This window comes from Eublepharis macularius, chromosome 12 (assembly GCF_028583425.1).
Source record: "Eublepharis macularius isolate TG4126 chromosome 12, MPM_Emac_v1.0, whole genome shotgun sequence".
NCBI lineage: Eukaryota > Metazoa > Chordata > Lepidosauria > Squamata > Eublepharidae > Eublepharis > Eublepharis macularius.
In genome coordinates, this window is record NC_072801.1 from 70,676,233 (window position 1) to 70,690,700 (window position 14,468).

The 14,468-nt window shown below is 40.3% G+C and overlaps 1 protein-coding gene across 1 annotated transcript; it reads left to right on the plus strand.

Annotated features, from left to right (window-relative positions):
* Positions 1-3,042: 3,042 nt before the first annotated feature.
* LOC129339762 (vomeronasal type-2 receptor 26-like) lies at positions 3,043-13,333 on the plus strand. Its single transcript, XM_054994345.1, has 6 exons — positions 3,043-3,074; positions 4,338-4,629; positions 6,987-7,844; positions 10,131-10,358; positions 10,704-10,830; positions 12,429-13,333. The coding sequence occupies exons 1-6, from the start codon at positions 3,043-3,045 to the stop codon at positions 13,331-13,333; spliced, it is 2,442 nt and encodes an 813-aa protein (XP_054850320.1).
* Positions 13,334-14,468: the final 1,135 nt, after the last annotated feature.

The following is a 14,468-nucleotide window of genomic DNA, read 5'->3' on the forward strand; positions in this document are numbered from 1 at the left end:
ACTAAGGTATTAAAAGGATACTGTTGTAAAGAGCTTTTGCCCGTGTCTGAAACTAAGCTTCTACCAGCCAAGAGAAAGATGTATCTCTCTCCGGGAGAGTTTACAGCAATTAGTTTTCAGACCTGTCAAACAGATAAGTTCTTTGAACCAGCTGTTTATCACTACATTTATTTATATAGGGTTCAATATTGCTTTGCAACTCTTTATCAAACACACAGACACCTGTCTAGAGTTTATTTCACTTTATTGAAAATACACCCTAGTTTTTTAATGAAGCAAGTAATCAAAATATAAATGGCTATTAATATAAATCCTATAAAAACAGAACACAGAAAGGCAATAAGAAATAAGTTTGCTAACATTTCTTAATAAATCCCAAGTTTAACATGCTCAAAGTTTCTATGAAATACATAGGTAAAATAAGTTATCACCTAAATTCTCTCAAGAGATTTCTTCCATCAGGACCCTGCCATTCTATCTGTGTTTGAAACTTTATACCTCATAATATGCAAATATTTAAGGTCTATTCACATGATAGCACAAACAAATAATTATTGGTTTGATGCTTCACTGAATATTCATAATTTTTGTAGTACAGCCTTCCAATTAGTAAAAAATTACGTTCTACTCAGATCTGCACAACAAAACTACAAATCTCTGAAAAGTGTCAGGAAAAGTTAAGTTGAACAATCACCATTGGTTGAATCTCTGATAGAGGAACATTAATCTTGATAGAGTCCACTATTTTAATTAACTGCCAAGGATGAAAGCACACCTGTTAGAATTACCTAACACATAGAAAAAAATACACAGACAGTTCATGCAAAGTTTAAAAGTTCATCTAGCGAACACAAGAGCTTGGCCTAGTATTGTTCAGTATTGATTATTGTCATGTGATTTTAATCTATATTGGTATAACACTGTAACTCAAAAAAGGGCCTTTTAACTGAAGGGCTTCTTGACTTCCTTGGTAAGCAAGAAGGATTACGTTTACACAATACGCATACATCGGGGGACGGGGTGTGCTATTGAGTTCACCATTGATACCTGTTTGTGAGATTTGATGTGTAAAGGCAAGTGTTGTAAATAATGCCAAAGGCTCTTTTCCTCCCATACGACTCAGGAGGAGTTAATTTACATCAGTCGCCGTGACAAAGCGTAACAAGCTTCCATCCTCTAAATCAAAGCAGAGTCCCTGGTTCAATTGGGGGACAATGGCATGAAAATCCTTTAAGGTTTTTTTGAATAAAATATCTAACAACCTAAAATTGCCAGATTAATCTTAGTGTCCTTATAAGAGTTGTGGGTTTTATGACAGACGGAGGGGGGTAGATCAAGTACGTGGCTGCATCATTGTTGGATCTTCTTTCTGTGCTTGCAAAAAGCATGAGGTTTGAAATGGTTCCCATTCTCTTGGCTGCCTCTCACATTGTATTCCTTGGACCTTCATGGTCCATTTGGATGGTGGGACTGGGGGAGGGGGTTGCTGCAAACATGCCCTATCTTCCCTTTTCCCCTTGTCCATACTGGTGGACTATGTTACCCCCTGGGAGAATCTGCTCCAAAGGGCACACTGGAGTGCACATAAAAGGTAGCTATGACATACCAGGGAGAATCACTATGGGTTATTACTGCCCTATTCAGAAAATTTGCAGTGAACTTGCTTCCCAAGTTCTGCCACCAAGGATTCTATACAGAGCTTTAAAAAACCTTAGAGAAATGGTAATCTGTTTTGTAATGATCAAAACACTTCAGTTGATTTAACTACTCAGATCTCCCATGTCTATCTAAATGGCATTGCTTAAACATTCAGGGAAAAAAACGTAAAATATATGGTTGTAAAAACCCCGCTGGATAATTCCTAGTTAAATGAGAGACGAGAAACACAGGCACTATCATTAAGCAAGGGTAATTGCATGCTATATTTCACTTTCTTAACCCTGTTCTGTCCAAATATAAGCCTGGTATACCCATGTCTTTTCTAAAGTGTATTGAGAGCACCAGCTGCAATGCTGTCCAGCCAATTTAAGCCCTGTATATACTGTAGAGAAAACTGGGAGTGTCTATATCTAGAGGGAAGCTTTATCATCAGCCTAGTGAAGTCTTTGATGTTGTTTTTGCTGTTCCATCACATGGTATACAACATGCAGCTTATGAAGTGTGCACAGATTGAACCTCTTCCGATCCCACACAAGTGGCACCAGCCAGGAGACATCCTCATTGGTGGGCTTGTAACTCATATTGGTCCATTTTTCAACAGACTTTCGTTTGAGAATCGCCCTTATCTTGGATTTATTGGCATTCCATTGTAAGGCATCCTTTTCTCCCTCAGTATTATGATGTTAGACTTTACATTAATGATTCTTTTTGATTGCATTATTGATAAGATGAAAAAGAGGGGTATAACTTTAAACATCTATGTGTGTATCTGAGTGCATGGCCACACAAACACCCGTGTATCTATGAATACCAATAATTAGAAATATTTAAAAATAAAATGCTGAAAACCAGCATACGTCGACTGACTCCAGATGGGCAATATCAATATTTTTTTTTACTTTTATTGATTTCACTTATTATAGCCTGCCTTTCTCACTGACGCTTAAGGCAGATAACACAATGCAAGTCAAAACGAACAACAGAGTGTGTAACATTTAATCAGCACTGCAATAGGACTAGGATTACAAAAATTTAAAACAAAGCAAAAAGTATTAGACATTATATGTCAAAGCCGAAAATGGTATTACATACATATCAAAACAATGCAATGAGAGCAGGATAATACATACTGCAAACAGATAATAAATTCTAAAAAATAACGTGCACTCCCCTTTCCCTTTATAAAAGCACCTTCCTGTTGTAATATAACCCTATTACTTTCATAACATTTCCCACCTGATTGAGCCTGTTATACATGGTTTGCAAAATGGCAGAAGAATGGAAGTTTCCTGCATTTTTCAAGCAGGCCATTGCATAAAGGGGGGGGGGGCAAAACCAAGAGTGCATGTAAACAGGCAGGTGTAGATTTTGCTTATTTGCAGGATGGCACCTGCAGATGTTTTTGGAATCCTCAGGTATGTGCTATTTTAGAAAGGTTGTGTGTGTGTTCCTGAACGAGCCAAGGGAGATTGGACGGCAGCTCTGCATTTCAGGCACAAATGGAACACACCTTGATTCCCCCGGCATCTCTTTTTTCAGATAGTTGAATTTAGTTCAGCCAAGGTGTTTCATGAAGAGGTTATTCAGCAGCAGCAGCTGCCTGCCCCTCCTTTACCCCATGAATTACTAACACTTAATTTTTATCATATTCCCTAAAAACTTTTTTTTTCACTTTACTTTCTCCCCAATGGGGTTTCATAAGTCATTTCTTCTGTCTCTAATTCAATGTACAAATGCTGAGCCCTCTAGGGGCATGCATTATGAAATTCTAAGAGTGAAAAGATACACAAATATCACTGGTTCTGGCTGTTAATGTGATTTTTCAGAACAGTGACCTAAATTCTTGGGAATTAGGAAAACCCCTCCCTGAAAAATCTGTCATTCTTTTTGCAAGTTCAAGTGCTTAACAGCAATGCAGTAGGCACTTGTGTTTTATTTTGATTCTACTGATTTTCCAGGGAAGATAAGCTCCCAGCCTGATCAAACCAGATTTAATGCTCGGCAGAACTGTAGTTCTGACTTGCCCCCTTCTCCTTCCCTCTCTCCTTTGTGAGGAAGGGGTTTTTCTCCCACTCCAAGTCCTGAAATGCAGCCAGACTTTTCTAGTATTTCAACTTGAAAGGATTCCTTGCTTTTCTGCATGGCAAACACTGCTTTGTAATATTCTACTGAAATGTAATTCTACAAATGAGCCATCACTATATTTTAAATTTAACAGTAGGAGTGAAAGAGAACATCCTTGTCTCATGACTCCTTGGTATACTGGAAAGATTGATGAATGACTATTCACTACTATTATATGTTGCTTTTATCCAGCATGTGTGTTTTTTTATCTTGATGATGGACTGTTATATGTTTTTTTTGCAAAGTACTGCTTCTTTGACTTAATTTATCTACTTATAGGGATATAAACATTTAAAATAAATGAATAATATGATGTCATGCATTATAGATTTTTCCTGTGTCGGTCTGTAGTAGAAGAGCAAGATTTAAGGTCCAGTAGCACCTTAAAGACCAACTAGATTTCCAGGGTGTGATCTTTCGAGAGCAAAACTTTGACAAGGAGAGGTTTGACTCTCAAAAGCTCATACCTCAGAAATCTAGTTGGTCTTTAAGGTGCTACTGAACCAAAATTTTTCCTTTCTTTCCTATGAGACAAGAAGTTACTTTATTTGCAGTGTGGCAACAAAGTTCTACCAAAATATCCTGGCTTTAGTGTTTGCCATCAATGAGATTAATAACAATCCTAAAATCTTGCCGAATGCCACGCTGGGATTCCACATCCTTGACAACTACTATGAAGCGATGACGACTTATCGTAGTACTTTGGACCTACTTTTTAAATCGAATAGGTTTGTTCCTAACTACAAATGTGGTTTCCAGAAGAATCTAATTGGAGCAATTGGAGGACTTGGTTCAGATGCCTCTTCACGCATGGCAGACATCTTAAGGCTTTACAAGACTCCACAGGTAGGATCGGTGCATAGGAGCCAGGAGGTTTTTTCCCAATCTCATTCATAATTCAATCTTTCCTTTACTTACAAGTAGTAATTTTTAAGGTTCAGAAAGCAGGTGAATCATGGGTAAAATAAAAAAGAAAAGAAGGTGTAATATATTGCTTTAGAGTTTGATACACATTACTAAATGTACATGGGGAGTGGACAGAATATATATGTTTAAAGTGTGTGATTATGCCAAAGTAATTGGAGGAATAGAGAGGGAAGTGTGTGAGTGTATATTAACAAGGGGAGAGAAGCATTCTTATAAGAAATGAGGAGGAATGTGGTTCACAAACGGGCTGTAAAATAAGGTGCTCACAGAAAAAACTGCAGTGATCATCCTTCACTTATTTCCCCTGGCCAAAATCCAAAGGAGAAAGCAAGTCCCTCATAGCTGGGTTGTAAAACTCTCACATTGATGCAAGAATTAAGGCTGCAGTTCAATCAAAAACATGCTCTTTAGATGCACATGCTAGTAAGGTTAGCATTAGTGAATTGTAAAATATATATTCACAATTGCAGCTCTAATATGAAATTGGCTCTGTTCACAGATTACATTAAGCACAAGTTCCATTATTGTATAGTTCTTCATTTGTGCATCCACTTCTCCAATGGGTGGATTTCCCTACCACCTGTCAGCTGGCCAGCAGGGGCAGAGCAGTTGTGGAAGCACAGTGGTAGGGAGTGAAGCAAGCTTCCACACACTCGGTGTCATGCCAGGAATAACGTCATTTCTGATGAGATGCGGAAGTGACAGGTCATGATGGGAGTCAGATTGACCCCAAATACTAAATTGGGCTGTAATTGCCCCACCACCATCCCCCACTCCCACTTTCGCCTCCAGGAGACCTGGCATCACTATCATTCTGCCAAGTTCACTGAGAGCAGAACCACAAGTGACAAAAGGCACAGATTGGACACTTGTCAGCTTCCCTCAAGTTTTGATGGGAAATGTAGGCAGCTTGGCAGAATGTTGGACAAGTGACAGTTGAAAAGTCCATTGGACAGCAGTCAGAGAGCGAAGCTGCGAGACCAGGATGCCTACATTTCCCATCAAAACTTGAGGGAAGCTGACAAGTGTCCAATCTGTGCTTTTTGTCACTTGTGGTTCTGCTCTGAGTTCCTGAGTGAGTCTGTGGGTTTCTCAGAGAAAGGATTCCGGCAAGTTGTGTGGAATTATTTTTCCTTTCTGAGGAAGAAATAACCCTTTCCTTTAGCTGGAATGGGAGTCTCCACATACAACCCAATTCCCTCTGAGCCAAAACCCCACCACCACCAGGTCTATTGTGGCTGTGTAAAAAGGTTTTATACTGGGAATTCTTCTCCCTCAAACAAGGTTGTTACAGTAGGGTAACTGAAATGCATACACCCTCTTCAAATCCCAACCCCTAACTGAACTGCTATATCCTGTCAACAACTCTTGCATTCTGAAGGTGGGTTCTGACCAACCAGTCAGAGGGAAGGGGAAAGCCAGCCAACCCAGTTCTTATTTCAGTCCACTCCTCCCTCTCCAGCCTTCTGAGTGCTGCATGCTGGAAACCCCTCTAAATTGCTTCTGTCCCACCTTCCTGTATTACCAGTTAAGCAGATGAGATCTAAGGCAAGCACCTTGGGTGGCAATGAAAAACTTTTTAGGAGGGAACAATATTTTCATGGAAAAAGAGCTGGAGGAACTAATTAGCATAGCTCATTAGTATATGCCACACCCCCTGACATCACCTATCCTGGCTGTTCAGGCTGAAATTGGGCCCAAAATGGCAAAAAGGGGCTGAAAATGGCCCAAAAGGGGCCCAAAATGGTCAGGATCAGGCCACTGCTGAGCAGGAGAGTGATCCACCACCCATCAGAGGCCCAATCCGGGCCATTTTGGGCCCCAATCCAGGCTGAAACGGGCCCAAAATGGCTGAGAGTCAGGTGGGTGGGGCCACCTGTCATGTGCCCTCTTTGGGGAACAACTGGAACTGCGTTCCTGAGCGTTCCCCCTCGAAATGAGCCCTGTAGGTCACCCAAACAAAAAAGGGACGGTGTTCTCAAAGTATAAGCCTAAGTAAAGTAGATAATACCTAACCTCTGTGTGAGTGGAATTAAAAAGTGTGTTGGTTGTGTGACCTGGGCCCTCCTGAGGTATAACTTTAAGGTAATGTAGGAGGAGCTGAATTTAAGGTCCAAAGCTAAAGGCTATAGCAACATACAACAAATCATTACAGGGTGGGTTCAAAACTAAGTAAAATATAACACATTGGATCAACATTTGTGATAAAACAACAACAAAATAATGAGCAAAGACATTCTCAAATAGTTATTCTTGCACAAATGTATTTCTCTTAGATTTCATATGGAGCATTTGAAACGGCAGTCAATGATGAAACCCATTCCCCTTCCTTTTACCGCATGGTCCCCAGTGAAAGCCTTCAGTATGTGGGAATTGTCCAGCTGCTTCTGCATTTCAGTTGGAAATGGGTTGGGCTCATCACTACAGATGACCAAGATGGAGAATATTTCTTGCAGACCTTGGAGACGATGCTTTCTAAGAATGGGATCTGTTCAGCCTTCACAGAAAGAGCTCCAAAGAAGATTCGAACTGATAAAGTAATTGAAGCAATCCAAAACTTTCACAGTAATAGTTCGGTTTTTTTGGACAGCAAAGCCAGGGCTATTGTTGTACATGGAGAAATGGCAAACATCATATGGCTGGCAGTCGTTATATGGCTAACAGCTCTAATAGGTTCAGGCTCTCCAGGGAAAGTGTGGATTACAACAGCCCAGATTGATTTCAACTTCATAAATATTCAAAGATCCTGGAGTGCTGAAATGTTCCATGGTGCCCTTTCCTTCACAATTCACTCCAAGAGGATTCCAGGTTTTCAAAGATTTGTCCAGATTAGAAAACCATCCTGGGCAAAAGAGGATGGTTTTTTCAAAAATTTCTGGGAACAAGCATTCGACTGTTCATTTCTCAATCCCAGTGTGCCAACAGAGGCTGATGAAATATGTACTGGAGAGGAGAGACTGGAGAGTGTTCCAGCAACATTCTTTGAAACGAGCATGACTGGCCACAGCTACAGTGTCTACAATGCCGTCTATGCTTTTGCACATGCCTTCCAGCTCATGCACTCATCTAGAGCCAACCACAAAGTAATGGCAAATAAGAATGCACTAGCACCTCTGGATCGAAAGCCCTGGCAGGTAATTTACCCCGGTTACCGTTTCCTTGTACTGTATCTTTGTATGAAGCAAATGGCCATAAAATTACTAAGAAGCATATGTGCCGCTCCCCCATTTCCAATAAATGATTGGGGGGGAAATGATATTGATATTTTTGAAGGCTATTTCAGAAGCAGCATCAAGTAATGAACTGAAGCTGATTTACTCTGTAATGTTTCTGTGTCCACAGATAAATAGTACTCTGAATGAGAAATAGCTTTTAAATCTTTAATACAAAGGGCAACAAAAGAGCAAAAGTCTTTAACCTTTGTCTGGGTATAGAAAATGGTCCTGTAATCTTAGGCCATGCCAACTGGAGTTGCAGAGGGGGGGGGATTTCTTTCCAAAATTTTCTTTTCTAGCAGTTGGTTCCTCCTATTCTCTTTTCCTCTTTCAGAAGAGGCATTCTCTTTGATTTCTCATTAATTTGTCTTACAAGTTTTCTTCGGTTTTTTTAACCATGTGACAGTGTAGTTTCTGTTTATACCACATTATGTTGCTATATGTGCCCTTTTTAACTTCAGCCCTTTCACAAGGTTGTTGTAAGGATAAAAACAGCGACAGTGTGGTATATTGCTTAAAACGTTGGACTGGGTTGACTCCCTCTTCTGACTCAAAAGTTTCCTGGGTGACCTTAGCCAGTCATCCCATCTCAGCCTATCTACTCTTCCAGGGTTATTGTGGTGATAAAACAGAGGAGAAGAGATCAATATAAGCTGCTGGAGGGAAATACAGCAATCAGAAGGTGTGTGCACGTGTGTAAGAACTTACCTGAGCTATCAGAGAAAGTGTAGTTTAGAGATTAGAATATATGATTTCTTTGAGATCTAACTGAATCTTCTTTTTCATGAGAAAAGGAATTGCTTCAAAACTGACTCAAATTCCTAAAAAGAGGAATAGAAACAGGTTTCTGGATTTCAGAGAGAAATTTAGCAAAGAAGAATTATGAGAATTGCACTTAAAAACCCTAGTATCCATTAATTTCCAGTTTCTTTCACTATAAAATATAAGGGAAAGTTTCTCAACTGAAAATTCCTGTACTACATAAAGTTCTCTATTCCTTCCACTTGCTTTCCCTTAAATAGGGTTGTTTTCTATTATCTTGAATCTTTAAATGCAAAAGGGAAGATAGAGATATTGAAAAAAGCAAATGGATTCAACTGGGATTTCTTTATTAATAACTGATTTGAGCCTAAATGAAACCCAAGCTCCAGTACAAGCACACTACATACCAGGAAACTTGAAGCATGTCAGTATTACATGTCCATTCCTCCTTGGCTTCAAGTGCTGACTAGAGATGGGCACAAACAGAAAAAAAACGAATATGTTTGTTGTTCATTGCCATCCACGAAGAGGGACTCACGAACAACCACAAACATGGCCCTGTTCACGAACATGTTTGTGGTTGGCTGTTCATGGGGGCCAGCAAGCTCTCCTCCAGCCACCATCCAAGTCAAGATCCTTACTGCACCACTCCCAGAAACCTGACCTGAGAAAGCACCCAGGAAAGGTACCAATAATAAATAATAGCTTGGCCCCAGAGCCTGGCAGCAGCCCTGGAACTTGAAGGGGTAGATCCCTATCCCACCACACACAAAGAAAATTCAAGCTCCAATGCACTCTGTCAAAAGGCCAACAGCAACTGTCTCTCCCTCACTGTCTGCAAAACCAGAGCTGCGAGCCCCCTTCCCCCCTGCTCTTTGCTCCCTTGTTGTAACAAATTTGGAGCTCCACAATTGAAAGGAAGACCTGCCTATCAAGGTAAATTGGGCTTAGATTGGAGTTTCCAGGGCAACAGCAGGAGTTCAGACAGAGTTTAGACAATTCCAGCCTAAGTTACCAAGGGAATTGATTGCAGGTGCCAGAGTGTCTGGCTTGACCAACAGCAACGAACAGCAACGAAGGAAGCTTGCAACGACCATCTGTTTGTTTAGAATGGGGCCTCATGAACAGCTTGTTCACGAACAGCAGATTGGGCTGTTCATGGCTTTTTTTTGTTCGTATTGCTGTTCATGCCCATCTCTAGTGCTGACCACACAGAGTTTTTACTAGCCTGCACTGGTATTGTGGAAATCGATGCTGGGCGAGGGTTGCTCCTGAACCTCAAGAAGCAAGAGCTGATCTTACTTTCTTTCATAAACTTGTTCCCTCCTAGATGAAAAACTCAGAATATCTCTGTGAAATTGGTTTGAAACATCCTTTTGAGAACAATCCAAAATCTCGTTGAGAACAACCCTATCCCTTTGTCTTCTTTCTCATTTGCCCTAGCTCCACCCATTTCTGCAGAGGATATCATTCAACAATAACGCCGGGGAAGAAATTGTGCTCAGAGATCATGGAGAACTAGCAGGTGGATTCGATATCACAAACTTGGTCACTTTCCCAAACAACTCCTATGTCAGAGTCAAAGTTGGAAGGCTGGATCCTCAGACTCCTTCAGGACAAGAGCTCATCATTCATGAGGACATGATTGAGTGGCACAGAAGCCTGACTCAGGTAAGAGGAACCTGCAGCATCTCTCAAATGATAAAAATCATAGGCATCCATTCAAACAGATTTTGGGTGGAAGAAAGATAATCCCTTCACCACGCAGTGCATATTTAAACCATAAAATTCACTAAAACTACCTTTCATGATCCAGCATAGATCTTGTAAAATGCAGAAAGTTCAATCTTCTTGGTTTTCTTTCATGCTTTAAATAGTATTTATCAAATTGTTCCCTCTTGATAATCAAAGATTTCTGTATTGTCAGTTCTCTTGTTAGTAATTTGTACGTCCATTGTAAAGTCAAATCCCTTCAGTATCTTGAGAAGTCTAAAATCTTCTGTTGTCCAAAAACAGGTGCCTCCATTCTCTGTCTGTAATTACCAATGCAAGCCAGGAAACAGCAAGAAAAAGAAGGAGGAAGAGAAATTTTGCTGCTATGATTGTGCTTCATGTCCGGATGGGAAGATGTCAGACCGGGAGGGTAGGAGTTGTACTGTTAAAAATACCCATATAGTTAAACAAAAAGAAATTCTGAAATAATTGCTGAGAAATGATGTAGGGATATTTGTCCATTTGGCTGCTCATTTTCTTACAGGCACAGTTCAAAGTGCTGGTTTTTATTTTTAAGAATAAAATGGCTGCAGGTCAGGGGGTACTTGGAGTATCAATACCTCCCATGTTGTCCAGCCCACCTGTTAAAAGTCTGCCTCACAAGGCCTGCTATCCATACCCCTGCCTTCAGCGGTGAGGTGGGTGGCAACGGGAGACAGGGATTTTTAGTAGTGGCATCTGGCTTTGGGAATGCCCTTTCCCCTTCAAGATTCTCTGGTGCTTCATTGCTTTCTTTTATGTGCTGAGCCAAAATGTTTCTGTTTACCCAGACTTTTAATTAAGGGGTTGTTCTTTTAACACTAGTTTAATCTGGAAACTGTTCTTTTAAGCTATAAATTGTCTTTTTTATGGTCTATGATTCTATGATGGACTGGGTTCTTAATGCTGGATTTTAATTAACATCTTTAATATTTTGTTGTTGTTGTTATTATTATTATTATTTTGTAAGCCACCATGGGCAGGTTCCTGGAGAAGCAGCATACATTTTTTCCTAAATAAATGAATATCTAAGTATTTGGAGAAAAAAACATGTTGAAGATTCTGTTCCTTTACTGTACATTCATTTTGGGACATTTCTTCAATGCTTAACAGCTTCTGCAGAGATACTGCAGGTTGTTGCAGCTATGCAGAATTCCACTCTTCTAAGTCAGATGGAAGACCATGGGCTTTGAAGGGTTAGGATTTCACTGACATATTATAAAGCATAAAAGTGATTGATTGGAATGGGTTGGAATTGGAATGGGCTGTGGGGAATTAGCAAAGAGATTTTAACAATGTCATTTAGCAAAGAAAGAAACTCTGTTTTGATGCAAATGCCTGATCAGCCAGGGGATAAAAATAGAATAAATGGAAATCAGTTAAATGTCAAAGAAAAGATAAAGCCTGGATATTGTAGCATTGTTATATGGAGGGGTATCCCCCCACACACACAAATCACTTATTAAGATACTAGTGCCAGAGCCCATTGTGTCATAATACAACAGGCTCTAGCAGGGCACTAGCCACAGAATAGCCTAGGAACTAACTCCAAATTCCTAAAAGGAAACAAAACAGACTGTTGGACTTCAGGGGAAAACTGGCTAAAGACACAAGAATTTCTCTTTAAAATGCTGAGGTGTGCTGAGACGGAAGTAATCAGCTCCCATTTATGAAAAAGAATCCCTTGGAATTGGGGGAGAAGCACCACTATGATCCCGCCCGTGAGTCACAAACATCCAACCACCATGACTGGCTTTATTATCTCACATCTATCTTTGACAGAGGAGTAAATTGTCACTGTAGACCACACAACGCTCATAGTTAAACACAAGTTCAGTCCTGGCATTACATGTTCACTACTGTCTGATTAGGATAATTTCTCAATATTGATCTCACTCAGGGGTCCAAGTGTTGAGTTAAATGGAGCCTTCCAACTCTGTGTTTTATTCTTGCTTAGAAACTTTAAATAGACTTATCTTCCTCTTCCAGACATGGAATACTGCATTGCTTGCCCAAAGGACCGCTATCCAAATACTCTACAAGATCAATGCATTCCCAAGACTCAAAACGTCCTCTTGTTTGCTGAACCACTGGGTATTGCTTTAGCCTCTTTGGTGCTTTTCTTTTCTACGACCACAACACTGGTGATCGGAATCTTCCTTAAACACCATGATACACCAATCGTCAAAGCCAACAACCGGAGCCTCTCCTACGTTCTCCTCATCTCCCTCCTTCTTTGCTTTCTCTCGTCTTTGCTTTTCATTGGACACCCTAATGAGATAACCTGCCTTCTCCGACAAGCAGCTTTTGGTATCATCTTCTCAGTGGCTGTTTCTTGTGTTTTGGCAAAAACCATTATTGTGATAGTGGCTTTCATGGCATCCAAGCCAGGAAACATTTTCCGAAAATGGGTAGGGAAAAGGTTGGCCTATTCTATTGTCATTTCCTGCTCACTTCTTCAAATGGGCCTTTGTGCTCTTTGGTTGGGCATGTTCCCTCCATTCCCAGATATGGACATGCACTCATTAACTGAAGAAATTATACTGAAATGTAATGAAGGATCATTGACTTTGTTTTTCTGTGTTTTAGGCTACATGGGCTTTCTGGCCACCACTAGCTTCATTGTGGCTTTCCTAGCCAGGAAACTACCTGACAGCTTTAACGAAGCCAAGTTCATCTCCTTCAGCATGTTGATCTTTTGCAGTGTTTGGCTGTCCTTTGTCCCAACCTATCTGAGCACCAAAGGAAAAGACATGGCGGCCGTGGAGATCTTCTCCATCTTGGCCTCCAGTGCTGGGTTATTGGGCTGTATCTTTCTGCCCAAATGCTATATTATGATACTGAGGCCTGAGTTGAACAGTAGAGAGCAGCTGGTAAGAAAAAAAGCACTGTGAGCTTTAATAGTCAATCCACCTGCTCTGTTGTTAGTTCAGCTTCTACTGAAGCATCTTGGGAATGTCCCTGGCAGTGCAGCTGTGCAAATATGATATTTAATCTAATCTATTGAAAGATCCAATGTATCCTCTACAGAGAGCGGCTGTAACATATTGGTTGGGCTGCGAATCAGCTCTCTGCTGATTCAGATCGCACTACTGCACTGAGCTCAGCAGGTGGCTTTGGGTAAGCCACTCCTCTCAGCTCCAGGTCCCCAGCTGTTTTGTGGGGATAACAACACCATCTTGCTTCACAACTCTGGGTGGGCACTAATCTGTCGAGAAAAGTGGCATATAAGCACAATGATATAATATCGTTATTATTTTTATTATTACTATTATTATTTATTATGCAGAATGTTATGGGTGATGAAGTAACTGAACTAAAATAGATAGTATAGAGTTAACTGGAACCTGATTATGGGATGGAAGAAAAAGCCAGCCCCTAGACTTACTTAATTTCCTTTTCCGTGGTAGTTCATTGTTGGTTGAGAATAAAGCTGAGTGCTACATACAGCAGCTCCTCTGAGTACAGTGATTTATTGCACTACCACAGAGTGATCATAAAAATAACACTCTCTGTAACAGGTCTTTTTCTTGATGCCCATGGTAGTAACATGTTCTGATGAAGCAACTCAAAGCCTTTTACAGAGAACCTGTGTTCTTTCTCTGCCTAATAACTGAAATTATTAATGTTTAATTATGATTTGACCTGGAACTCCTATATAAAATTTGTCATAGGAAATCTCCAAACAACATAAACTATTCTTAAGAAATTCTTTTATACCAAAGGTGGTCAACTCATCCTGCTTCTGTTAATGTTATATAATGCCATCATTCTTTCCAAATTGCTCTACACCGCCCCAATCTGGATCAATGGACCGCTGGACCCTCTTGATAAGCTCCAGAAAACTTTCTTTCGTAAGATTCTTTCTCTTCCTCCCAGTGAACTTTCAGCTGTGATGTGAACTCAGACTCCTTCAAATTTCAATATTAGCATAGTATCATGCCATTAAGTTCAGATCATCACTCTTGAATCTAACACTTTACCATCTCTACTGCAATTAGTAATAGCTTATTCTTGGTTCAAAACTTG